General features: G+C 33.8%; 7 protein-coding genes across 19 annotated transcripts; 3 read left to right on the top strand and 4 right to left on the bottom strand.

Moving 5' to 3' along the window:
* Positions 1-16: 16 nt before the first annotated feature.
* Positions 17-6,913, bottom strand: LOC138937172 (phosphoribosyl pyrophosphate synthase-associated protein 2-like). Of its 6 annotated transcripts, none has more exons than XM_070303162.1 (7): positions 4,251-4,338; positions 2,559-3,285; positions 2,240-2,479; positions 1,958-2,153; positions 1,482-1,788; positions 399-1,362; positions 17-254 (listed from the first exon to the last, which is right to left on the bottom strand). In XM_070303162.1, exons 2-7 carry the CDS (start codon positions 3,259-3,261, stop codon positions 118-120), a joined length of 2,547 nt encoding a protein of 848 aa, XP_070159263.1. In that variant the 5' UTR covers positions 3,262-3,285; positions 4,251-4,338; the 3' UTR covers positions 17-117. The 6 variants fall into 6 exon arrangements, with proteins under 6 accessions (XP_070159263.1, XP_070159264.1, XP_070159265.1 ...); XM_070303163.1 differs by lacking the exon at positions 4,251-4,338 and adding an exon at positions 3,359-4,009; XM_070303164.1 differs by lacking the exon at positions 4,251-4,338 and having other exon boundaries at positions 2,559-2,968; positions 3,049-3,139.
* An 87-nt stretch (positions 6,914-7,000) lies between these two features.
* On the top strand, positions 7,001-10,382 carry Exo70 (exocyst complex component 7). 2 transcript variants are annotated; one of them, XM_070303169.1, is made up of 7 exons: positions 7,001-7,111; positions 7,502-7,735; positions 7,833-8,371; positions 8,446-8,994; positions 9,071-9,308; positions 9,431-9,691; positions 9,940-10,382. In XM_070303169.1, exons 2-7 carry the CDS (start codon positions 7,507-7,509, stop codon positions 10,209-10,211), a joined length of 2,088 nt encoding a protein of 695 aa, XP_070159270.1. In that variant the 5' UTR covers positions 7,001-7,111; positions 7,502-7,506; the 3' UTR covers positions 10,212-10,382. The 2 variants fall into 2 exon arrangements, with proteins under 2 accessions (XP_070159270.1, XP_070159269.1); XM_070303168.1 differs by having other exon boundaries at positions 7,005-7,142.
* On the bottom strand, positions 9,311-13,929 carry Rac1 (ras-related protein Rac1). The gene is made up of 3 exons (XM_070303177.1): positions 13,892-13,929; positions 12,866-13,253; positions 9,311-12,570 (listed from the first exon to the last, which is right to left on the bottom strand). Exons 1-3 carry the CDS (start codon positions 13,924-13,926, stop codon positions 12,415-12,417), a joined length of 579 nt encoding a protein of 192 aa, XP_070159278.1. The 5' UTR covers positions 13,927-13,929; the 3' UTR covers positions 9,311-12,414.
* Positions 13,930-14,038: 109 nt separating this feature from the next.
* Positions 14,039-17,239, top strand: Fuctb (alpha-(1,3)-fucosyltransferase 10). Of its 3 annotated transcripts, XM_070303173.1 has the most exons (8): positions 14,039-14,890; positions 14,972-15,014; positions 15,098-15,222; positions 15,314-15,533; positions 15,673-15,862; positions 15,946-16,123; positions 16,224-16,359; positions 16,546-17,239. In XM_070303173.1, exons 1-8 carry the CDS (start codon positions 14,822-14,824, stop codon positions 16,710-16,712), a joined length of 1,128 nt encoding a protein of 375 aa, XP_070159274.1. In that variant the 5' UTR covers positions 14,039-14,821; the 3' UTR covers positions 16,713-17,239. The 3 variants fall into 3 exon arrangements, with proteins under 3 accessions (XP_070159274.1, XP_070159272.1, XP_070159271.1); XM_070303171.1 differs by having other exon boundaries at positions 14,041-14,890; positions 15,700-15,862; positions 16,224-17,239; XM_070303170.1 differs by having other exon boundaries at positions 14,042-14,890; positions 16,224-17,239.
* Tbcd (tubulin folding cofactor D) lies at positions 17,043-22,583 on the bottom strand. The gene is made up of 17 exons (XM_070303161.1): positions 21,979-22,583; positions 21,747-21,885; positions 21,414-21,600; positions 21,106-21,331; positions 20,877-21,025; positions 20,574-20,803; positions 20,370-20,509; positions 20,178-20,283; positions 19,904-20,081; positions 19,655-19,813; positions 19,357-19,560; positions 19,103-19,267; positions 18,753-18,877; positions 18,502-18,656; positions 18,189-18,387; positions 17,721-18,023; positions 17,043-17,583 (listed from the first exon to the last, which is right to left on the bottom strand). Exons 1-17 carry the CDS (start codon positions 22,509-22,511, stop codon positions 17,302-17,304), a joined length of 3,480 nt encoding a protein of 1,159 aa, XP_070159262.1. The 5' UTR covers positions 22,512-22,583; the 3' UTR covers positions 17,043-17,301.
* Positions 22,584-23,098: 515 nt separating this feature from the next.
* On the top strand, positions 23,099-24,909 carry Prp18 (pre-mRNA processing factor 18). Of its 3 annotated transcripts, none has more exons than XM_070303190.1 (5): positions 23,099-23,250; positions 23,403-23,469; positions 23,542-23,820; positions 23,915-24,343; positions 24,484-24,909. In XM_070303190.1, exons 2-5 carry the CDS (start codon positions 23,407-23,409, stop codon positions 24,718-24,720), a joined length of 1,008 nt encoding a protein of 335 aa, XP_070159291.1. In that variant the 5' UTR covers positions 23,099-23,250; positions 23,403-23,406; the 3' UTR covers positions 24,721-24,909. The 3 variants fall into 3 exon arrangements, with proteins under 3 accessions (XP_070159291.1, XP_070159294.1, XP_070159292.1); XM_070303191.1 differs by lacking the exon at positions 23,099-23,250 and adding an exon at positions 23,313-23,335; XM_070303193.1 differs by lacking the exon at positions 23,099-23,250 and having other exon boundaries at positions 23,309-23,469.
* Positions 24,795-26,550, bottom strand: P5cr (Pyrroline 5-carboyxlate reductase). 3 transcript variants are annotated; one of them, XM_070303194.1, is made up of 7 exons: positions 26,338-26,547; positions 25,995-26,251; positions 25,834-25,915; positions 25,633-25,769; positions 25,343-25,554; positions 25,148-25,256; positions 24,795-24,949 (listed from the first exon to the last, which is right to left on the bottom strand). In XM_070303194.1, exons 1-6 carry the CDS (start codon positions 26,423-26,425, stop codon positions 25,190-25,192), a joined length of 843 nt encoding a protein of 280 aa, XP_070159295.1. In that variant the 5' UTR covers positions 26,426-26,547; the 3' UTR covers positions 24,795-24,949; positions 25,148-25,189. The 3 variants fall into 3 exon arrangements, with proteins under 3 accessions (XP_070159295.1, XP_070159296.1, XP_070159297.1); XM_070303195.1 differs by lacking the exon at positions 24,795-24,949 and having other exon boundaries at positions 24,970-25,256; positions 25,995-26,236; positions 26,338-26,550; XM_070303196.1 differs by lacking the exon at positions 24,795-24,949 and having other exon boundaries at positions 24,973-25,256; positions 26,338-26,440.
* Positions 26,551-26,905: the final 355 nt, after the last annotated feature.

Raw genomic sequence — 26,905 nt, 5'->3', positions numbered from 1 at the left:
AAGTTTATACCTAGTTTATATTTAACCTTTTTTAATCTATATTATATTATATTAGAAGTTATCTTGTTTATCTTCAAGATAACAGAATATTTGTTGTATATCTACAGAAATAAAAGTTTAACCTTTTTGTAATATACTTTGACAATGTTCCAAAAGTACATCTATTCCTGTTTTATTTCTAAAATTTGGCTGGCAATTATGCAATTTTTGATGCAACAATTCAGGATAAATTTTTGCAACACGCTTTAAAGCATCTGAAAACAGAGTAGAAAAACTGTATTAACAATTAAAAAGTATATTGAGATTTATATTAAATTAAAAGCTAAATTATATGTCACCAAAAAAAAGAAAAGAAGTATAGATGTAGAGAGAGAAGTATAATAGCAAAAATATATTACCCAGCATTATCTCTTGAAAACGAGACTCTGGATCGTCTAAATGAATAATCATTGTTGTATACACAGCGTCGATATGACTTCTGCTACCGATAGTATCATATTCTTCAGACGCAGTGCTCCATATGTCAACGAGTGCTTCCACAGCGGCATAACGAATATCATCGCAACCATCGTCGAGTCTTTTCAATATCACTGGATATATGCGATGGATATGTTCGTCGTTTAGACAAGATAATCCCTGTCCAACTGTTATTAATAAACAAATAGCGCGCATGGAGTATAATCTAGTTTTCTTCGCCTTATCGTCCACCAGACTGATCAAAACAGGCACGACTTTATCGAAGATAGACGGAAACTCGTCTACTGTAATACAAATTCTGGATTTTTCATTTGCAGGTGAATTCTCGACTTTCTCGCCGGAATTAATTATCTTGTTCTCCAGGATGGCACAGAGACAGCAAACCGCAGCTGTGCGAATAGCTTCAGCTGCTCTGCCAGCGCTCCAAATGAGTCCAGGCACAATCAATTCCTCGATAATCGTGTTCACGAATTTATGCGGATCCTCGATATGTTGATGTAAATTCTGATTGTTAAGAAAGTATTCCGAAAGCAGAATAAAGTGCCGCAGTTTCAATTCTGGATCGGCATCCTTGCTCATGGTTTTTTTGAGAATAGGTAATGCGAGGTCCATACTATACGCTACGGCGATTCCAGCGCGATTTAGGCAAGCACAAAAAATTTGTGACTCCGCACTGTAAATCGACCACGAGGCGCACTCGTCGTGAATCGACGTTAACAGCGGTTTTACGTGATTGCGAAAAAGATCCTCGTTATCCTTTAGTGAATTTATGTCAACAAGCACTTCCAAGAGTCTCTCCGCTTCCTCGTGAATGAAAGACTCTACGCTCATTGCGTACACGGTGAATATTACGGTGAATAATGCTTGAGTAATCGTCATGCAGTCCTGTACATTCAAAATATTATGTAGAATGTAGAGAATAAGAATAAAGTATAGGAAAAATGAAGCTATATTTGAAACAAACCAACTAATAAAGAAATAAAAACATAATCATATCCGGATACCTGTTTACAAACTACGAGAAGAGAATCGCAGCAAGATAGTATTTGACGTTGATAGTTGCTCTTTCTGCTTTGACAAACATACGGCCGCTGCAAGAAGTACGCGATTCTGTCCAGTTGTAACGAAAGAGCTCCCCGTTCGCTGCCGCTGATAATCGCCGCGAAGACACGCAGGTGTCCAACCGTTAGACACTCCTCCAGAGTGGGAAGCACTAAGTGACAATAAATTTTAGGTTCCACAAAGTAGCCCAAATATCGCGCAGCGGTTTCCACACAGCCCATGACTCTTTTGTCTTCGTCATTGCAAGCACTGTAACAAGTAGCATGCTATAACTATAATTTTCTTAATTATAATATAGCCAATCCAAATTTTTGAAATAACAATAATACGATACAAATAAAATGAGATTTTGGAGTAATAAAAAATTTGTCTTTAAATTTTGCAATTTTCAATTTATGATGGGAAACGTTGTATTTACCGATACATAGGTGGCAAGAGTTTTTCAATATATTGTGTAACATCCTCTTCGACGTTTAATATCAATACGCAAAGTAATTGCGCAGAGCGTACACGTATATCTGGCAACCAATCTCCAAGTTCAACGCTGATGCCATTAATTAGCTTACATAAATTCTGCTGTGCGATCACACGACATCCTAAATTTGGTCTAGAAACTAAAGATCACGATCTTACATAATCTGGTTTCCAATCTATAATCTGTCTATAAACTCGCTTCTCACGACTTCTCTTCAATACTTACTTTCCGGAGGATAATGTTCCGGATCTTCTGTAAGAAAATCCATCTTATCTTTCAACTTTCTGTCATTTTCGTTCTCTTCCATGTACGATCTTCCCGCAGCATCCCATAAGTTTGCCGCTTTCACACGAATTTCCTCAAATTCGTCATGTAATCCTGTCAAGATCAATGGAAGAAGCTTGTGCCACCAACCATATCTGTCAGGTAGTTGTGTCAACCAGTAGCCGGAGACCTCAATTATAGCTATATAGATTCATAATAGGATTATACAAACTCGTACAAAAGAATTGAATAAAAATATTTAAAAAAAAAAAAAACGTACCTTCCCTGACAATACCGCTTTGATCAAAGAGTCTCTGTGCCAAAGGAGTTGCCACTTCTTCCATCGACTTACTATTCCCATACTGGATAACATCACCTATCGCTTTAACAGCGGCGAGCCGAACTCTGTAATGTTGGTGCGTAAAATTGTTCAAGATAGGTTTTATCAGATGCTCCGACTGCGAATAGAAATGCCTCGGCAGAGTTTTCGCGTATTCCGATATGCACTTGCAGCTCTCCTTCTTTACATTCGGATAATTATCCATAACGGTGCGAGCCAATATTCCTGTCACATCCTGGATATATGGCGCCAATAGATCCTTATATTTCGCGATTATCGTACGCAGAAGAGACACGCATTTCAAGCGTACTTCCTCCGATGACTCGATCTGTTCCTGCGCGCCTAATCGTCTAGACATTATTGGTATAACGTAGATTATGTGCTTGTCGTTGGGTGGCAGAGCTTCGAGAAAAATTTTGAGTATTCCTACAGTTAGATCCCGACATGTCTCAGTATTGTCGTTCAAGATTCTGACTAGAAATCTATCCACACTCTCCCATATTTTGATCAGATCGTCGAGTTTGCTCGACATCTCCTCCCGAGATATATTTTTCATTATTTCTTCTAATGCTTGTCTGCGACGATTTTTTTCGTCCGCTTGCAACGAAACGGTAATCTTGCTTAATTCAAGATCCAATGCCATATTTTATTCGGAATGAATTTTTTCCTGAAATCAAAATGACAGGATGACACAAAAGCACAGAGCTTCGTACGAAATTATAGAGAGTACAGACAAGTACAGAAAAGAATTTATATCAGATCTAAATACTGTGTGTTTCCATGACAACACTCCTGTCCGGATTGATGATAGATATATACATCCTTTTTGATCGCACAATTATCGCCGTTATAAATTCACATATTTTGTAAATATTAATGTGTATTTAAAAATTTTTTTTTAAATATAGGAAAATTTTTATATCTTGAAATATATTTATTATGTCTTGATCTAAAATACAGTGACTTTATATATAATCATACAGTATTAAAACTAACACTAGATCACTGGTAAGCATAGCATACACATCTATATATGCAATTTTACAGGATCCTAAAATGTGTTACAGTATCTAATACTGCAACGACTATATCTCCGCGACTATATTCATAGTTGGGTTTTTTATACAACCTATAATTATAGATTATAGATTATGAAGAGGAAAAATGACTACAAAAAAATATAGTTAAAATATTCGGCCGATTATAAACACAAGGGACTAGTTTATATGTTCACTGTTGTTTTAAGTTGGGGAAATATAAAAATAGTGTAGAAAATTAAAAGACGGATATGTATTCTGGACATGGTCCCCGGTACATTTATGTGACTTTCAACTGTCATTTATTCATAATTAAAATGTAACTTTTGATGGGCGATTGCTTTTAGTTTCTAATCCTCCAAAGTTACATTTTTAAATAGATAGGACATCGATTCTTTATTATGTATACGTCGGATCGCCTCTGCTAAGAGAACACTAATGTCAACAGTCTTGATTTTTGGACATTGCATCTTCTGTACGTCGTGAGGAACCGTATTAGTTACAACTACCTGAAAAAATTTAATGGACCATACTTTTCCATCTTAAATCTCAATTTTCCATATGTTAAAAATGCCTCTAATTTTAATATCATTACCTCATCGATCGGAGACTCTTCAATGAGCCTAGGTGCGTCTGAGCTGAGCAAGCCATGTGTAGCTAAGACATATATTTTATAAGCTCCTCTCTCCTTAAGCACTTCGGCAGCTGCTACGTACGATTGTACATCATCTATCATGTCATCCTAAAAATCATTTTTTAAATGTAAATCGTAAGCGATCATATATATGACATAAAAATATATACCACATCTTACTCACCACCATAATAGCAATACGTCCTCCGACATCTCCGACAACACTTATAGGCGGCTTTTCTTTCGCTGGATGTAAAGGTACACCTACGCCAACATCCATGGTGCGGGAGGCTAACGCCAGCGCGGGTGGCGAATAGCGACCATCATTCATGTCAGATTCGGCTTCTCTCTGTTCTCCATGAATGACCGCTATTCCCAAACGCAGTCTCTCTGCATAACTAGTCGCTTTCTTTGCACTACCTGGATTTCTTGCAACGATCACAGAATTATGATAGTCAGGAATCTGACAAAAACAAAAAAAAAAATACATTTCGAAAACAAAAAAAACATGGTATAAAACATTTGTAATATATTATTTTCAAAACTATGAAAAAACAAAAATGTTATGTCTATAACCCAATTTATAAATATTTGTTCTAATGTGAAGATATTAGTATTACTTTAAATAAAATTTACTACTTCAATTCAAAATATACTTAATAAAATAATAAATAAAGATTTATACAACACATGTGTGTTACAGTGAAAAAGTCTTTTACATACGGATTCTTGAATGTACTGCAACAGGAATGGGCTAGCTCTCAAATTATCCACAGGAACATCAAAAAATCCTTGAATTTCCTTTTGATGGAGATCCATGGTGATAATGTGAGTTAGGCCACTTGTACACAGCATTTTTGCTAAAAGCTTGGATACTATGCAACCACGCTTGCGCATTTTGCACTGCTTGGAATAAGGTAGATATGGAATTACTCCAACAATGTTTTTGGCTGATGATGTTTTACAGGCATAGGCCATGATGAGAAGTTCCATTATGTTATTATTTACATCCTTTGTACCAGTTTGGATCAAAAACAGGTCTTTACCACGTACAGAATCTCCTATCTCCACCATTGTCTCACGATTCGATTTGTGATACACAGCACATCCACCCGGTTTCACCCCTAAACGACTTCAAGTATACAAAGCGTTTTAACTTACAAATATATATCTTCTTCAAATATATCTTCCACTTATCTTTCTTTGTGTGTGTGTGTGTGTGTGTGTGTGTGTGTATGTGTGTGTAACAGATTTAAATTTATTAAACATTAATTTTTTAATCATTAATAAATTACAATCTAATCTAAGATGCCAATAGTAAGTTTATCTAAGATCTATATCTTGCAACCTTGTACATGTACATTGATATAATGATAGAGAATTTTTAATTTAAATAACCAAACAAATAATAATTTTTTAGCAATATAAAGTATATATTATGGTGTATTAAAAAAAAAACTATAAAATAAAAACAATATAATTACTATAATAATTATATACAGTAATATAAACTTGTAATGTATCTATTTTAAATCAATTAATTTTGTATCTATTTTACATCCATTAATTTTCAAAATATTTGAAAATTATTAGATCCCTTCTTTTTAACTGATATTCTACATTTTTTATGCAAAATTTTTTTCTTTTCTCTTGTTCAATGTTAATATATAAATCTAATATAACATTCAGTTAAGATATAAAAAATAGACTGATTATTAGTATAATTATTTTTGCATAGCATAATCACAATAATATATAAAAATAATATCGATTTTTTATATTTACATTATACTATCTACTTTAATATCATTTACTTTGCGATCAGATTGGCAAGCTCTGGGTGAGAATTTCCTGCAATGATGACTATGTCTGATGAAATTGGTTTCTCCATTATTTCGATAATTGTTCACTAGTTGCGTAACAATACTAAGGCTTCCAAAGAATTAATGGTGAGATCTCTCTGTAAAGAAATTAATTTTATCTTCTTATTTTGAACATTAAGTTTAAATTCATATTTAAAAAAAAAACAAAGATTACATAGCTTTATAGAACAAAATTTAAATATAATGATAATTTAAGTTAAAAAAAATATATATATATATTTAATACAAATTATAAAAAAAAGTACCTTCGATTACGTTTGTACGAATGGATCTATAGAAAAAATGCAAAATAAAATCGTGAAATATGCATATATACATGCAATATGGTTGAATTTCGTTATCTAAACAAACAAATCGATCAAACTCCGTCTTTACGCGCACAGTATATACTTGCGACGAAATAAATTCCACTGTGTCAATACTATGTATGCATAAATTCGATTATAGTATTTAACATTATCTACCTTTGTCAGCTCAGCTACAATTCAATCGTAAGAGATAATCACCACTATTTACAAATCTGACCGAAAAAACGGACGACGTTTTTTTTCATTATCTTATCCTGAACTATCACTGTTGATAGCTTAGTGTTATAATATAAACTCCTGTTTATCACATTTGATCACATCTGATTTGATATAGTTTATGCATTTGAAGTTAGGTATTTTTTAATTAAACACGTCTAGATATATTCGTATATCATGACTGTCGGTCATTTACTCTAATTGGTCAATCGAACGTGACTATACTTCAAAGAGTAAAATTTGGAACGCACAATCCCCAGAAATACTTGAAACTAGAAGCTGAATCAGGTTATGTTACGTCTAGATATTCTTAAGTCGATGGTTTAGCAAAAGAAAGTTTGCAAAGATTTCGTCGACAGTTATTGTGTCATCCTGTCATCGGCGATTACGAGCCACTACCACTAATTTGAGCCAAGTAGGGTTTTTCTGCCGAAGAAAAAATTATTGTAATATATAGGCAACAAAATATTGATAATATACAATAAAAATATCTTTTTACATAAAAATGTACTATATAACGTTAAAAAATATATTAATATAACATGACATAAATCATATGATATATGTCATAGTTGTCAATTCGATATCATATGATAATGTCAATGATAATACAATATATATATATGCAGAAAAAGTATTTAAAAATTGTACAATTTTGGACTTGCATTAAATTCTGGAAACAATAATTGTCAAAGATGTTCTTGAAGATATTTGTTCTTTAACAAAAATCCATTTAATGTTCCACTAACTCATAGTTATATATAGTTAACGTTATTTTTATATTTATATCCAAAAATAAATGAAGAGAACATGCACGCGACACGATCTGACACTTCTGAAAGGCGGTTTGAGATACAATGTAAATTGGAGTCGGAAATTGCTGCTTTGGAAGCTCTGAAGGAGGCGGAAGAACGCAGCCGACGATTAACGAGTGGAGTAGTGGGAATACTCTCTTCCTTGGAAGAACGTTTAGCTACACTGCGTCGTACCATACTTCCTGTTTATAATGAGACTGCGAATCTCCAAGCTCAGCAACACAGTATGTATTTGTTTTATTATTCTCTTTTTAAGTATAGAATGTCTTGAAATTATTGTGCCAACTTTCTGCTACAAATTCTTTGACTCTAATATTACAGATATAGAAAAAACTTTAAGCATACTGGACCACGCTATTGGATATTATGGTGTATGTCAAGAGGTAGAAGCTATAGTACGCGCAGAACCAAGTGGACCCAGTGGTTTGGACGGTTTTCTCGAGGCTATGAATCGTCTATATAACGCTCAACGATACTTTCAGAAAAATAATCCCAGCTCTGTCGAATTACAAAACGTTACAGACCTCTTTTCAAATGGCCTAAAATCGCTTTATGCTGAATTTCACGATATCCTTTCTCGTCAAAGTAGACCAATTCTTCCAATTGTACTTTTGGATTTGATCGGTTCCGACGAGGATACCAGTGGCGAGGATGCACCACAGTCTCTCTGTCAATTACCTGAAAGTGTTATGAGCGATTTATTTAAGATCGCCAAATGGCTTGAGGAAAGAGGCCATTGCAGACATACAAAGTTATATGCTTCTGTACGTTCCGGCATTGTATTAAAATCCTTACAACTGCTCAAAGAGCATCAAAGGAGCGCCAGTGGCGGTAGCACCCACGCCGGAAGTCCTATGCCTGTAAATAGAATACACATACACGTAAAAATATAATTCTTCGGAAAAAAAATATTTATTTTAATATAATTTCGCAGAGAGCGAAATTCGCTAATCGGCATTCTCTGGACGGGCAGGAGAACGCTGGACGCAGAGCATCGCGACGACTGCAGCATGCTTTGGACAAGGCCAATAGAATGTTGTTGAAAGCATCGCAAACAACGAGGCTAAATCTGGCTCTGAACTCCGTATCCAGGAAACCGACGCAACTTTCGCCATACTCAATGGAGGACGCGGCACCTGACGAACAAGAGATGGAGAATTATCTCTTGTTAGCGGCCGGTCTACACAAACTCATACAGGCCGAGCGCACGCTGGTCGCTAGGATCTTATCGCCCCCCTTGCAGGCTCAAGTGCTCGAAGCCACCGTTCGCGATGCGATGGACTTAGTGGCTCACGATGGAGACAGCATAGCTACGCGCGCCAAACGATGCATTACGAAACGCGATTTCTCCGCCGTTCTTGTTGTCTTTCCGATCTTAAAGCATCTCGGCGAATTAAAGCCCGATCTCGAGAGAACGGTCGAGGGTTGCGATTACGCGCTCCGCTCAAAGTTCGCGTCCGTACTTGATACATTACACACAACCGTACGTTTCACATCGCTCTTTTTTTTCTGAGACATACGTAACTAAAATATAATAAAATAAACTATTAATTTTGTAGGGTGCTAAAGCTTTGGAAGAGTTTGCGGAGAGCGTGAGAAACGAATCCGGCGCGGGTTTACCAAAAGACGGTACTGTAGCAGAAGGAACTAGTAATGTCTTAATCTTTTTAGAACAATTGGTCGAATACGCGGATATGGCTGGTGCTGTTCTGCGACGCAATCTTTTCATCGATCATACTGCGTTGCACTCAAAAGATCCAGAAAATGTACATAGAATGGTTCTCGGTGTATATATCAGTAAGTTCGTACGATTCTCTCATGTGTCGTTATTTATTCTACATAAAACTTAATTTGAAGCGGCTATAAAAGAAGAGTATTGTTAGTTAATTTTCATGGAAACTTGTTTCATTCTTTTACAGAGAAGGTACTCGCTCAGTTGAATCTAGCACTAGTAAATAAAAGTGACGCGTCCTATTCAGATCTCGCTTTACGAGCTTTATTCCGGCTGAATAATCACAATTATGTGGTTAACGCTCTCTGTCGAAGTTCCCTCATGGAACTACTATTACTGGCCGAGCCAAGTGCAGAACAAACGTATCACGATCTACTTTTCAAAGACAAGAACAATTACGTCACTACGACATTTGCCAAAGCGCGATCGTATCTCGCAGATGAGCCAGGTTCGTGCTTTCACGTTAAAAAAAATTTCAACGAGAGAAGTTATAAAAATAAGATTCTAGATATTTCTTCAGCGACATTACATATAGAAAGAAATAGCAAACATACAAATATGTTGAGCTCATATTCACATAATGTCGTGTATTATTAGTATTATCTACTTTCTGAAATAATGATCGAAGTGTTGAACAATTAGCGGATCTCTAGATTTAATCACATTAATTCTCGTACACGTTGTTCTTTGCATCAGATCTTGCCGCCAAAACATTAAAGGAAAAATTCTTGGGTTTCACAAGAGAGCTTGAGGAAGTAGCAAAGTGTCAGCGTTCTTACTCAGTACCTGACAGATGTTTGCGCGAGGAGTTAAGGAAGGAACTGCAAGAAGCGATCGTTCCACTATATACTGCGTTCCATAACAAATATCGTAGCGCGTCGTTTTCGAAGAATCCAGCGAAATATATAAAGTACACGCCTGATCAGATATTGACACTGATCAATACGTTTTTCGACAGCGCCGCATAATAACAGTATACAAGTGTATTGTACCGAAGATTATATTTCTCGACAAAAGAAATTAACTAAAATATTTAATAAACACCCATTTTTAATATAAAGCATATTCCGTTACAGTAGTTTTATGATTTTTTTTTCCATGGACCAAATCTCGCCGTTTTTTTATTTTTCTTTCTCAAACAGATTGCACAGAGATTAATAAATGAGTCTGCAATGATTGAGAGTAGTTAGGTCTTGGTTCAACTCCCCTCCTTTCCCCCCGCGCCGTCTTTTTTATATATGTTTATAATATATATATAAAAAACAAGTAACGTTCGATTTAGATTCGATTAGCGCGACTTATATATATATATATATATATATTTATTATATGACTCGTATTATCACACATTTATACGTATACGTTATGTATAAAATCGTATATCATGCGTGGTAATAAGAGTAGGAATACATTTGAAGTTCAGCGTTTATATACAATTGTTATATGCTATAGCATATTCTTTCTCTCTTGTTACATATACACTCATACTTTTTTTCTTTCTCTCCTCCACATTGATAACATTCTCTCACACATGCAGGAACATTTACATAATCCTCTGCTTCAATAGTTGTATTTTGTTTTTGAGATGATTAAAGAGCAATATCATAGACTTCTATATATTGTATTATCTTATTATTCTATATATTATAGAAGTCTGTGGACAATATTCTTTTTAATACCAGCTCGATAATACGACAGTTTCTGTAAAAAGAAATGCATATCGCATGTAACTAATCACAGATCACGTCACATAAAAGATATTTACGAACGAAGCAGAGAAATCTGTAAACTCGATATTTTTATACTTATATCACATACATCTAAAAAACTCTTGTACAATAGTTAGCTATCTCTTAAATTATGGTATGTAACGTTTACAATAATTGTAATGTTTATGTAATTGTTAATCAATTTAGTGGAAGAAGGAAGCCATGTTATGCGGCCGCTGTGCTACTGATTCCGCTTCGAAAATGTATAACTATATTAATATACAATATATATTTTTTTTGTTTTAAGTTCGTGTATCTATCATTTAATCATCGTTTTTGAATCATCATGAACTCACATAAAATTGAAAATATTATTAACTATTGTACGAATGAACAGAATTAAATGTCGGACATGTACACCTAACATTGAATGACATTTGATTACACATCCAATGTCTGCAATTATATTTTATATACAAATTCTTAAATAAATTTGCGATTTTAGACAAACAAATCTCTCTCAGTGAGATTTTCAACAGCTAACTCTCTTTGCAAAAGCAATCTTGTCAAAGCTTTGAAGCTTTTAACATATTATTAGTGAATATTTGAATAAAAAGAAAAATATGTATGGTTGCTCTAAGTACTTTGAGAAATGTATATGTGTGTAGAATTACTGTTATTCACATTTATAATGAACATCTAGATGAATATCGTCCAAACAGATTTGCCATGTACCCTATGCATATCTCTAAAAAATATTTTCTCTTTCTTTCTAAATTTATATCTTGACACGTGTATTGCAATCCTTTGCGATAAGAAAAAATTGTTTTCTTCTATTTTTTTAAACATGTTAATTATATATGTCCTACCTAAAATGTATAATGGCAAATAGCATAAAATGGTTTTCCTCTTTGATTAAACTGATCAGTATACAGTCAATGTTTGGACGCTTATACAATTATGTGGTAATATTTGCTTCTTCTTTTACCATTCATACTTAATTATTAATTATAATATTCATAATATATTCTAGTATACTGTACAGCAGTTAATTCAATTATTTTGGCTTCTTTTACACTCTTTTCGCTTAGAATATCCAGTCGATTTGCATTTTAGCCCTATTATCAGACTATCTAGACTGGAAGCTTTGTTTGTGCGAGAGAGCACAAAAACTCCTCGATTAATTTCTTATAGGATGTTGGAGGCCACATAAGAATGAATTTATATATTCCGAATTTATGAAACCCTCTTGTCTTGCTCGCTGGAAATTTTGTACCGAACTAATATTTGTGCGTTTATGCTGGCAGATGTTTGCAGCCTGTTGACGCTAGCATAGGCTGGTACAACTGGGGTTCCAAATGTTGGTAACTTGTCCGATTGATTCGATTCGCGTTTGGTACACTGGAGATGAGACACTTTAACATAATCCAGTACCAACGTGCAAAGAGGGGTATATTTAATATTATAGAAGGAAACATCTGCGCTTTGGCTTCACTTGCAAAACAGGGCACAATACAGCACGTATCGCTTCGTCAAACACAGTCTTCAAACCTTTCTGCGTCAGAGCAGAGCATTCCAAGTACTTGACAGCACCAATCTCTTTTGCCATAGCCAAACCCTGTAGACACAAAAAAACACATACTTTAAAATATCAATGTTATAAACATTTATAATAAGTTATTATACATTAATCAAAACTTTCTTTACTGTTCATATACAATCAACTTTTTTTATAATTATTACATTTAAAACAGAATTTATTTTGCTGTATAAATAAAAATATAAAAGAGATAAATGTTTCATTATTATTATTATTACTAATAAAAATATAGAATTCTAATCTAAATATACATTTTTTGCTGTATTAAGTCTTCATATCATTGGCATTATGTAATTGCCAAAGAAGGACAAACCTGAGGATATGTGATGGGAGCTAGTTTCTTGTCTTTCAGACGTTCAATGGTCTCTTTATCTTCGCGCAGATCCAGTTTAGTGCCGACCAAAATAATCGGAGTGGCGGGACAATGATGACGCACTTCAGGATACCATTTGGCGCGTACGTTTTCGAAGCTCGCCGGATTCACCAATGAAAAGCAGATCAGAAAGACATCAGTTTGTGGATACGACAATGGCCGCAGTCTGTCATAGTCCTCCTGCCCTGCTGTATCCCATAAACCGAGATTAATCGGTTTTCCATCGACCATTACATTTGCGGAATAATTGTCAAACACTGTTGGAATGTATTCCCCAGGAAATGCATTGGTGGTATAGCTTATCAGCAAGCATGTTTTACCAACAGCACTAGAGAAGAGAGAATACAAATATAATAATTCAATCCAGTATTCTTCTGATTGGTTTATAAACCGGATTGGTTTCTTACGGTTAAAAAAAAAGGAAAGAAAAACAAAGAAATAAAACGCGTAAATGTAATCATTGGATGAATCATTGCGCGAGAGATATATTGTAAAATGCGTACCTCGCGAAATCGGGATATTGGAATTATTGCGAGCATTTTGAGATTCATATTCTATTACAAAAGGCCAATGTTTCCGATTGGGAAAGCTAACAATCGAGGCCACGATTTTACGCACTACGTCGAATGAATCGTGCGAAAAAAAAAATACATATATATATATATGACGTCCTCGCGAAAACACGCGTGTACACGTCAACGTCGTTTCACGATCCCGCACGGGCGTGGTGAACTCGCATGCGAGGTCTTGGAAAGCTCGCACTTTGGAAATATATGGAGGCGATCGCGAGTTTTGGAGCGCTTTGGCGTTCCGGAGGTAATCCGATTCGCTCGACGATCGTCCCAGCGGGCACGAGCGGCGGCAACGGCGGCGGCGGCGGATCCTTTAGTGGGGTTCTCCCCGCTCTGACCGAGCTCGAATTTCGGTGAAATGACATTTTTCACGACGACTCCGTGTATTACGTACCCGTCGCCGACAACCACGCATTTGATAGCTTGCATCCTGGATACCTAGAGCTGTCCGTAATGCACACGGGAGCACGTATAATCGCGCAACGACGATACACCGACGTAGCCAGCCGATTTCAGCGAGAGGGAAAGAGAAGCTCGAGTGACAAGAGGGGAGGAGGGAGGGAGAGAGGGACGATATAGGCGGGAGAGGAAGAGACAAACGGCGCGATACGTACAACGCGACACAGGAAGAGGGCAGCGGTGACGGAGGAGGAGAAGGAGGAAGAGGAGCTCGGCAGAGGGGATCAAAGGTGCGGTAAAGAGAAAAGGGTGAAGCAAGGAAGCGAGAGCGAGACGGCTCGCGTGACGGATGCGGTTGAGAGGTTAGAGCGTGACGGAGATATACGAGAGCAACGCGATGAACTCCTACGACTGATCGTGATTGGTCAAGCTAACTGGCTGTCTTTGGAGCGGTCCGAAGGCACACACCAAGAGAAATGCCGTCGTTGGATCGCAGCGGGAGGTAAAACATACACACATACACATACAGTATAGAATAGTCGCGAGATATTTCTTCGAGATTTCCCTTTATGACTCTCTATATGAGATATAGCGGGCGACAAAGCGCGACGTGTGAAACTGCGAACGAGTACTACTGATACTTTCGAGTTTCGAGCATCGATATTTTTATGCGGTTCATTGATGTCGATATCGATATCATTTCGAAATATCGATATTCTAACATCGAAACCCATTAGCCAATCGGCACGCTTGACAAATATTTGCGCGCTGATTGAAGCCACAGTTTTTCAGTATCAAAATTTGACGTTTATTCTTGTCATTTTTTTTAGGTTATGTTTTATTAATAATTAGTAAATATTAATATAAGTATATATTTTGAGAAAGATATATTGTATCTTCATAAATGTGCATCTTATAAATTATAATGCCACGGAGATTACGTATTATGTTTGCAACCGCGACAACGCTAGGTTTATGTATCATAATATTTCAGGTATATAAAAAAAAGATTGATTAACGATAAATTAATTAAACTTTACGGCTGTAAGAGCTAATCAATTTTGAAAATTTTTAGTTACGTTTAATGATTTACGATCGCACGAAATTGTCTTTATCAGGTAATTCACATTATTGTCATATCAATACTTGTTTTTTCAACAAAGAGTGACAAAGTATTTTTATGATTACTTGTCACATCCAGATGACGATATACCTGTCGTACTATGGTGGACTCCGTTTGGTAATAATAATCAAGTGAAAACTTGCGGAAATGCTAAATGTTACTTTACACATAATAGAGCATTTGAAAACAACGTACGCTTGAAAGTACGATTCTCTTATATTTCTGTAAATGCAAGAACACAATCTCATGTAAACCAAGAGACTGAATATTACACGCATTTATTGATTTTTATAGAGTATTTTGTTTTACGGAAGTAATCTCCGTGTTCATGATTTGCCTAATTGGAGGAGCAGCACTGTATCATGGGGTTTACTTCATGAAGAATCTCCTAGAAATAATCCCATACTTGTTCACGAGAAAGCGCTTAATCTTTTTAACTATTCTTCAACCTTTAGCAGATTTAGCGATGTGCCACTCACACTTCTTGATTTATTCAGTTTAGAAGAATTAATAGGTAAAAATTTAAAAGATATAATTAACAAAAACTATTTCCAAGTTTCCATTTCTTGCTACTAAAACAATCTGAGACAATTTTTGTGAATTATAAATTACATGCATAAAAAAGAATTTGAAAACAAGATACATTTTCATAGCAAAATCGTATTATGTTCCCACCAAAGAAAAGTCTGCGTTGATACATGCAAAAAATTATGCGCCAGTATTATACATTCAATCTGACTGTGATACTGCTAGTGACAGGGATCGTTATGTCTTAGAATTAATGAAATATATTCGTATTGATTCCTATGGTACATGTGTAAATAATGCTCGTCTTGATGACAGGTATAAACATTATTTTACATACAATTTTTATATCGCGAATTATAAGATTAATAATTATCAGTGGATAAAATATATCTATTCAGGTTCAAGGAAAACTATCTCAATATTTTAAATAATCGTGAATTCTTATCCTTTGTGGCCAAATACAAGTTTACTATAGCTTTTGAAAATGCAATTTGTGATGATTATATCACAGAAAAACTATGGAGGCCACTTATTGTTGGCTCTGTACCCATATATTATGGATCACCGTCCTTTAAGGTATCCTACATTAAAAGTGTGCGTGTATCATAACTTTAAGATTGATTCAAGTTTTACACTTAAATAATACTTAATCCATCTCGGATATTTGATTTTGTAGGATTGGCTGCCAAATAATAAATCCGCCATCTCGATATTAGATTTTACTGATCCAACAACACTCTCTAAGTTTTTGCACAAACTTGTGAGAAATGATTCTGCATACGAGGAATACTTATCTCATAAATTAAATGAGCGTGAGTATCGCGTTACAAATAGTGCATTATTACACGCACTTGAAAGAAGATCGACGGCAATTCCTCATGAGTTTGGAAATTACGTGGAAGAATTCGAATGTTTAATTTGCGAACAAATACATAATAATCGCGAATCAAAAATACATACAGTAACGAAAAAACAATACGATTGTCCTCTACCAACAGATCCTATAACGGGTGGAATCAGCAAACGCAATTGGTGGATAGAGCAGTGGAATATTGAAAAATGTGGAGCTAAACTGTTAGCTCATTATATAACTAATAATATCAGCATTAATATAAAATATTTTAATGAACAAAAGATGAATATGTATGATAATAATAAATGTTGAGATACATATGAAACAAGAAATATAGTTTTGCAAACAATTTTGTTAATATAAAAATAAATACTCGATTATTTTGCAAACTATATTAGAAATATGAATTATATTTATACATCTGGTCTGTGTTCCGATTCCCCGATGCACCCGATATTATAGTGTACATGACATAAACTATAATATTGGGTGCACCCGGGTAGGGAATCGGAATACATCCCTCAATGTATGTATGTATGTGTGTATATATATATGTGCCTTTAAAGTATTTCTCTTTTATATATAATATTATAGAAATTTTTTTTATACATTTATTCTATATATAAAATAATGTGACAAAAATTGTGAAATATATTTTATAAAATATATACTTCATGTAGCTTACATAAAAAAAAATTGTATTTTCATATGTATGTACAATATTTTCAAATTGTAAACGATATACACAATTTAATCTATATATAATTTATGAAAAATGCTAAAATCTCTGCCATAATTTAGCATATTAATGATTTAATTTCGTCTCATTCTTTATGCCATATAAGAAATAAAATATAATTGGAAAGAATATTAAGATTCTTTATATATCAAATCATCTTTCTTAATTCGTAGATTTTATTTGCAAAACTGGTGCAGATACTTTCATTAACTCGCACAAGTGATTTCTGATTGGACGTAAATCTGCAATTGGTTGTTCCCAATCTGTTGCATTCAATATTGCAAGAATATTTGCCAAATCTTTTTCTGCTATATCTATCTCTTCTCCATAAAGAGTTAATGTTTCATAAGTACGTATAGCTGTTGTTTTTCTTAAGCTTGTGTATTTGTGACACAAAAATATACTCAGTTGACAAAATGCTCTTTCTGCAACAGGACCTCGTATCTAGAGATGTAATATTTAATACAAATCAATTTCATTTATAGGTTTTGATAAAGTTATATATTGTAAATTAAATATGTTCTTAATTATTAATTTCTTAAGAATTATTAATTAATGAATTACTTAATACTTTTACAAACCTGTAATAACTGACAGAAAACATTTATACTACTAATAAGCAGTTTCATATTGCCAGAATATTTTATTTCGTGTTTTAATAGTACTAATATACGTTCTGAGATAGTATTATTTGCGTCATCCAAGACAGATTGAATGCAACCTGAACTTAATAAACGATCCAAGAAAGCAAACATCGATATTATCATCCTTTCGTTTTTATGACTTTCCTCAAATATGTTTAATATTTTCTCGCATAGATCTCTCAATCTGGACTCGTCAATCTCTTGTAGATAGGTAAACAAAGAAACACTCGAGTATTTTACCTGACAAAAGAAAAATGTTTTGTTATAAAAGAAATTGATTAACACAATTAGATTACATTAAAATATTGACTAATAATCTCTCCTTTACTAAATAAATAAGCTTGCATAGATGCTATACTTAATACAGACAGATTGATTTAGATTATTATTTTGTATTAAATATACCAAAGACTCGCTTATGCCACCGACGCTGAATATAATGCCGCGCAACAGATTTATTTTATACGGCGGGAAATTTAACATCTTAATAAATCGTGGGAATGTTCCAGATTCCATTCTCCATTCGATAGTTTCCTTACATTCGTTATAGGGAAATATAGCTTTTAACTCGTCGTGATACGGAATATTCGGAAGTGGTGGATCGCTATAAAGAGAAAAGATGTAACAATAGTTGATTTTACGATTTAAAATATGTTACACATCTTAATTAACAAGATCAATTACATATATACACACACTAATACGTTTTTTTTTTTACCTGTGTATAAGCGCACTAAATACAATACCAGCCTGAGCTCGAATTCCATCTATCCTTTCGACTGCCTGCTGTGCAATCCCACCGATTATACTAGCCATTAAGTTCTCATTCAAAATGGATGATAGTTTTGCCTGCGATATTAGGTTGGTCAATATCTGTAACAATATAAATATTTAACAATTAATTCCAATACACATTGATGATATGTTATGATCTTAAATTATTTTTCCATGATGAAATGTCCCACGCACATGTAATCCAATCATAGCTGCTTCTCGCACCCAAGCGCCTATATCTCCACGACTATCTATTGTATATTCCTTAAGGGCTAACAGATAACAATTATACAGATCTGGTACAAACAGTTGCCACTTGTCTGAAAAAATTTGTAAAATTTTTTTATTGTCAGTAAAAATTGTGGATATTGCTCGAATATATATCATATTCAATACAAGATGATCATCTTGAAAAATGATTTTAAATTTCATTATCTTTTTCTATAATTCATATTTCAAATGCATTAATTTCTTAGAAGAACAATCTTTTTGTATTACAGTATTATGACAAGTTTTAATGTCTCAAAATAAATAAAGATATTTACCTGCTTCATCAATTCCTAATGTTTGCAATATCATTGTTAGAGAGTGCAAAGCTTCTTTCCTACTTTCCGCCCATTTCAATGTATTCTCGGATATATGAGTACACGCGATTAATACTTCTATGATGTCTTTCACTCTTTCACGAATTACAAATAGCGGAAAATGACCTTTAAAAAGTAAAATAAATGAAAATTATATACTTGATCTTTATATAAAAAATAGAATTAAACATTTTGCCGTTAATTCTTTAATTTACCTATCGCCTCTGCAAAGCCTATTCTAATGGGCTGACTGCTCGATCGCAGGGATTCTAAATAACGATTAATCACAGTACTTCGGGTATCATAATCGATATCTGCATAATATTCTACAAAGAAATTTGTGTGTGCTTCAGCTGCTTTTAATTTAACTGCCGATACCTCATGACTCAAGCATTCTTCTAATAGTTTTTGCCAGTCATCTGCATTATCCATGGAAAGATGTGAATAATAACATATTAAATATAAAAGTTTAATTTTAAAAGTAAATGTTGTTTCACAATTATTAACACATACCCACAACATCTGTAAAATGAATTGGAAAGTGAACAATGGAGCATTTTTTTATTAGCATAGCACAAGCTTGTTTCATCAACTCTCCGCCAAGCCCTTTAAATTGTCCTCTATTTCTGAAAGTTCTTACTACATCCTGTATATCGGCTACGGCCGTAAGTCCTGAATAAAATTGATTTCTTTTTTTTGCTACAGATATTTAAAGAAAAATAGAAAACTGATTTGCATACATGTAAGTCTATAAATTCTTACCAATAATATTTTCAATTTTATCATTAAATTGATTGTACAAAGCTTCAAGAATTTCTGCAATAGCTAATACTGCACCATGCCTAACATTTAAATCGATAGAATTTAGCATGTCTAATAGAGTTGGTAGTACTGTGTTTATTATATAATGTGGATCAGCTGCTGTCAAGTTGAAAAGTGACTGCAACAAATTACTAGTAGTATATACAGAACTAAATGTTAGTAATATTCAATAAATCGTACATTTAAATTAGTATATATAAATTTTCATACTTACTCTAGCTGAAAGTTCTCTAATTGCAGTATCCCAATGAGTAACCTTTTTCGCAACTAAATGGTCTATCAAAGGCTTCGTATATTCTTCGTACTGCGCGATTTGGACACTGATAAAAATAATATTACAAATATCGAGTAAGTCATGAGAATCAGATTATCTAATATATGTCAAAATACTTGGTGAATTCTATACCTGATCTTGAGATATGTGTGACTTCTTACCCCAACTTCAAAATAATCTGCGATAGTCAATATATCTATACCATGTGGAAAGTTGCCTTGCCTGCCAACATTTTCTTGAAATGCGGCGGATGCTGCCCTTCTACAGTTTATCTATTGATGCAAAATTGTGTATTACATAATATAAATGCAAATGGAGATTATGAATAATTTGTACCTCTCTATCGAAGCATGTCACCACTAATAGCATTGCCGCGATTTCTTTGACATAAGGCTCGAAAACATGCGGGTCATAGGCTCTTGGGAAAGACCAGCATATATAACAAGCAGCATCTCTAATCAGATAACCGATGGATCCGTAAGCTCTAGGTTCGTCAAAGACTAAGGCTTGCAAAACTACAGGAATGACATTGCTCAATGATGATGGTAATAATAGGCCACGTCTTCCTGAAATATAAACACAGTAATGTTAGTGATATAAGAATAAAAATCATTATACATATCTAAATAATATCTTTACCCAATTCCGCGAGTGCTAAACAACCACCGTGCCATGCGGAATCTGATTCACGCCCGGAAAACAGGTTCAACACAAAACCCAATACATCATCAGCTAAGTCTATCGGTAATCTCGCAGTTATCCTGCTGATACCTTTTGCTGCAGACCATCTATACCATTATATCTAATTTAATACTCTATTTCTAATGAATGTGACATAATTGTAATATATAAACTAGCACATCTATACCTTATAGTAATCGATTTATCTCGAAGACTTTGTATAAGTTGTTCTATTATATCTTCAATGGCTGAGGGAATTTCTTGATCTTCATTATCATTTGAAATAACTTCCTTAATATCAGTAACACTATCCATATTTTCGATATTTACTTGAACATTAGGCATAATACTGATTGGCCGACTCATTTTCTGATAGCGCCAGGATGCTAGTTTTGTTTTCAATAATACCAAACCTACCACATGTCATTAATCAATTTTTATAATATAAATAATACATATGTATCATGTAAACAAAATTTAAGTTTTTTCTCACACCTATGCGCTGAACAACTTTTGTTCCAAACTTTCTAATAAGATCTGTAGGATTGTCACTTATTCGAAGTTTCAATATATTATCGAGAAGCAGTTGACTATACGGCTTGACATCTTCCCTAGCACTATGTTTTAATATAGAAGCTATTACAGCCAGAGGCCCATGTCTCAAAGGATCATTTTCTATACTCTGAAAAAAGATTATAATAATGATATTTAAAAATGTTGCTTTTTTTATAGTGATTATAAATATTTCTTCTAAAAAAATATCTATATTTTTGTCATTCAATCTCTGATATTGATAATATTTGGTATCATTAAAAGAGAAATTGTTACCTTAAAACACCACATGATCATCTCTTCCAAGTATAATTTCTTGACATCTGATCTTGTCACAAAATTTGCTATTAAGAACACAGCTGCTACAGCACACGCATCTTTTGATAAGCAATACAGTTTACATATTTTTAGAATTCTGAAATATATAACAGAATAAGATTAACACATCTTATAATCTATTTCAGTAAATTTAATTTCATACATTTTATAGATATAACAATATTATTACCTGACAATAATAGTTTGCTCTGGATCTACATTCTCAGAAGTCTCTAAGCGACAAAGGGGAAATGGTATTTTGGAAATAATAGATAACCATACAAGCAAAACATATCTGGTTTCCCATGTCTCTACATCATTTGGGTCCTGCTTTTCAAGCATTCTTAATACAGGTAATAGATCCACTACCTCGTGCGGAAGATAAGTAACAATCTTTTTATACGTTTTCACAGACATGATAATAAATAAATATTTAAACGTGTTATGTTTAATGCTTTCCGCACAATCATTGTCCCTGATAATCGATAGCAGGGAATCCAAAATCTTCTCGAGATAAGGATCCAGTAACTGAGGCTGATCCTGGTACTGAGATAGAATGAAATTGAAGCGATCCCTATTTCTCTCGACGAGACTTGGTGGTAAATCCGGCTTTCTCAATTCCGTCGTCAGAGCTATCACTTCGTCCATAGTGTAAGTAACAAGGTGTGCTACCTTCTCGGACGAATTTTCCTCACATTCTGCGCTGCACCAAGTTTCCGCCATCTTGCAAAATCACCATAGTAACCGATAACCAACGCGACGATAAGGGCTCCCGCACAACCGAAAATATAAGGAATTTGACAGCAGTCAGGCCGATATTAAGGCCGTGTTATGCCCGTATCAGACTATGCATTAAAAAGAAGATTAAAGATTGGAATTTGACTAATCAGAATAAAAGGGACTAAAATTTCTTTGCCCTAATTGGTCAAATTTCAATCTTCAATGCGTAGTCTGATACGGGCTTTACACTACGGGTTGCGGGCTCGGTTGCAGTTGGGGTTACGGTTGATAATTGCGGATTGACCAATCAACCGGCGAACTGCTTTGCTTTGATTGGTCAATCCGTAATCATCAACCATAACCCCAACCGCAATCGAGCCCGCAACCCGTAGTGTAATACGACCTTAATATCGGCCTGACTGCTGTCAAATTTTTCCATATGTTCGTAAAGTCGTTTTCTCCTCGCGTGGAGATCTATTTGCAGTTAATATCTGTAATTCAACCCTACTCTGTAAGAGGTCTCTGCAGTCTTTTCTATTGAGTTTACTTACATTTTTATATATTGTTTATGGCCAAAATGGTGAATTCAATGTTTGCTTCGTGTTGTATAAATATTTCTTCTCTCTTTCTCTCTCGAATGTTTTTGTTCCAAAAAATTTGCAATATAAAATTTTTGATTACTAAAATCTAATTTAAAAAATTAAGGAAAAGGTTGAATTAATTTAATTGAATTAATTCGATGGTATGTACATAGGAAAGATTTGTTAGTAATATAATCTTTTCTTGGAAGAAAGGAATTAAATTGCTGGAGCAAAAAAAGAGCATATGTATATATATATATATAAAACTTATCTTTTATTTACATTTGCACATTTATTCATATAATTATTATAGCAAGATGGATATTCTAAAGGCAGTAATAATGCAAAAACGTAAAGAATTGGAAGAAAGTCATATCTTGGTGTGTAACATGTTATATTTTATGCAATTACCTGATCACGCGCCAATATTTATAGCAAGACATTTTTTGTAGGAGAATAATAAAAAATATTTTAAAAGGAATCAATTAATATCAAAGCAACAGGAAGTACATGAGATTGATAAAGTGAATAATGATGCTGCTCCATCAAATGACATTCGACATTTAGAGGAATCTGTAACAGACAGTAGTTCCGAACATTTGCTATCTAGACAAGAAGTAATTAGACGATTACGCGAACGAGGAGAACCTATATTATTGTTTGGTGAATCTGAGATAGAAGCTTTCAAGAGATTAAGGAAATGTGAAATTCTGGAGCCAGAAGTGAATAAGGTAAAGCATGTTTGTTTTTTTTTATATAGATATTATTTCTATTAATTGAAGTCTTGTCAAAGAATGGGTTTTCATTATGACAATGCATTAACAGGGGTTCAGAAATGATTTTCAAGAGGCAATGGAACAAGTGGATCAAGCATATCTCAACGAGATCTTGACATCTTCCAAATCCCAAAGTCTCGATGGGAAGGGGGATGTGAATGTGCCTGACGAAGGTGTTACTTATGAAGATATAGAAAAAATGTCGACTAAACTAAACAAGGGAGACAAAGATTTTGATATGAGCGTAATTACTCTATTTGTACAATATCTAGTTCAGATGTGGGGCAATCAGTTAAACAGCAGATCAACTGCCGAAAAAATGAGCACAAAAGGAAAGATGAATAGTGCAACATATGCTCAAACAAGGGAATATTTAAAACCACTTTTAAGAAAGTTAAAGAATAAATCTCTCCCAGAGGATATAACTGATAGTTTAACAGAAATTGTTAAACATTTATTACAACGTAATTATATATTGGTATGTATCTAATTGTATGTGTGTATTGTAACATATAATGCACCTGTCAATGGTACAAATATAATAATTTAGCAAATAAACTCTTCTATAGAAACATAGCTATTTTATAATTTATGAAACATTAATTATTTTTATTTTAGGCTAGCGACGCCTATTTGCAAATGGCTATAGGCAATTCTCCATGGCCCATTGGTGTAACTATGGTTGGTATTCATGCGCGTACTGGTAGAGAGAAGATTTTCTCAAAGAATGTCGCTCACGTCATGAATGATGAAACTCAAAGGAAATACATCCAAGCACTCAAGAGACTGATGACTAAGTGTCAAGAATATTATCCTACAGACCCTTCACGTTGTGTAGAATATTCAAAAAATTAAGTTTTTCATAATATATAAAATAAAGCGAGGTAATATAAATTTGCCTGTGTGGATGTAAGTGTACTATTATTATTTTATTATTATAGACATCCAGATTAAAATATAGATTACCAGAAACATCTTTTATGAGATAAATTTATTACTAGATTGTAGCTTCTGAGTAGTTAATAGGACATATTGTATATATGTATTTATTGTATATATTTTTCGCAATAAACTATATTGATTCCTGAAAAAATATGAAACTTATATTTACATAAAAACGAAACTTTGAAAATTATAGCACATTCATGACACCATTATATACTATAATCCATTTTACAAAACTGCTAAGTAAAATAAATTAAGTAAAAATTTTCTTCAAATATTTAAGTGTAAAAAAGTGGATTCATTAAAAGATATGAAATAACATTCTGTATTTACTCACTCTAAAAAATATCCCAAAATATTAACTATTGAAGATCACTACTTAAAACTTAATTGAGAATTCATTTGTTTTATTTACAGCAGCCTCAACAGCATTCATCATAGATCCCCTGCATTCAATTAAATTAATTATTTAGAAATTACATAAAAATTAAATTAAATAATTATTAAATAAATAAAATAATTTATGAAGTACCTGACTCCTCCTGCTTCCATAGCATGAACACCAGCGATGGAAGTACCTCCAGGTGAACAGACTTCATCCTTTAACTGACCAGGATGTCGTCCAGTCTCGAGTACCATTTTGCCAGCACCTACCAGCACTTGCGCTGCAAATTTAGTTGCCAGTGGTCTTGGCACACCCATCCTCACACCTCCATCTGCCAATGCTTCTATGATGAGATATGCCTAAATACAAATTAAAAGTTGTACATAATTTTTTCCATGCATCTCTCTAATTGTAACAATACTGCAATAAATGCTTACAAATGCTGGACCACAACCTGACAGACCACCAATGGCATTTATAATACTTTCTGGAACACTTTGGCTCATACCAATGTAGGAAAATAATGTATTTACCAGTTCTAGATCTTTTTGTTCGGTATTTAAGCTGCAATAAACTAAAATTATATTTATATTAACACAAATTAATCTGCATTTATTGTACCTTTTTCTTTAATATACCTGTAATTCCCTCTCCAACCATCATAGGTGTATTTGGCATAGATCTGATTATTCTTGGTGAAATTACAATAGTTGAGAGTTTCTAGAAAAAAAATTTCCTCTATTAATTGTTATAAAAATTGAAATAATATTATACATGTTATATAAAATGTTTTGCTTACAGTATGTAAAACTTCAAGAGATACTCCAGCGAGCACTGAAATAAACAGCTTGTTTTTAAACTTTTCAATCGCCCTTTGTTCCACGAAAGTGTTAAGTGCATCATCTAACATATGTGGCTTCACTGTCAAAAATATAATATCACAGTTGTTTGCAACTTCGTTATTCTTCAATGTTGGATGCGCACCTAAATCCTTCCAAAAGCTGTGCGTTCTGTCCGTACGGCCGGAAACCCAAACATTATCTGGATTTAATACATCTGTTGAAGCATATATGTATCATCATTTTTGTAAATCCGTCTTATCAGTCTTATTTATCTTAAGGCAGAGAAGAAAATGCAATTACCTTTGTGAATTAAACCAGCGCCTATAGCACTAGCCATATTTCCGCCTCCAATAAATCCAACTTTAATAGATTTTAAATACTGTTCCATCGCAATTAATTGTAGAACGAGTTACCAAATATATTAAATAACTTTTTTTTATGCGGGCAGAATAAATAATTCTACTAAATGTACGCACGATTCGCGATTACGTATATATGCATAGTATGTGTGTGTATATATATTATATATATAAAAACACACGCAACTATATAGTGATTCTGAACCATGAATTATATGTAGACATAGATAGTTACATAATATTGATAAGACGACTTTTCCAATTATCTTTTACGATGTTTTCAGACAATGTCTGCGTTCCGAAAGCGCTTACGCGCTGAAAGCGTCGTTCTATTTTTATTATTTTGCAAAATTGAATAAGGACAAAGCATGTTCATAGCGCTAAAAGCGTGCTTTGTTCTTGTTCAACTTTCAATAAGTAACAAAGACAGAGCACGCTCATAGCGCTAAAAGCGTGCTCCTCGAATGCAGCCTATATAAAATGATATGCTTTTGGCGATTAAAAATCAA

Source organism: Polyergus mexicanus, unplaced genomic scaffold, assembly GCF_030449975.1.
Source record: "Polyergus mexicanus isolate NDT 795.1 unplaced genomic scaffold, iyPolMexi1.0 SCAF_10, whole genome shotgun sequence".
NCBI classification, from domain to species: Eukaryota; Metazoa; Arthropoda; class Insecta; order Hymenoptera; family Formicidae; genus Polyergus; species Polyergus mexicanus.
This window is presented reverse-complemented; position numbering and strand designations above follow the sequence as displayed.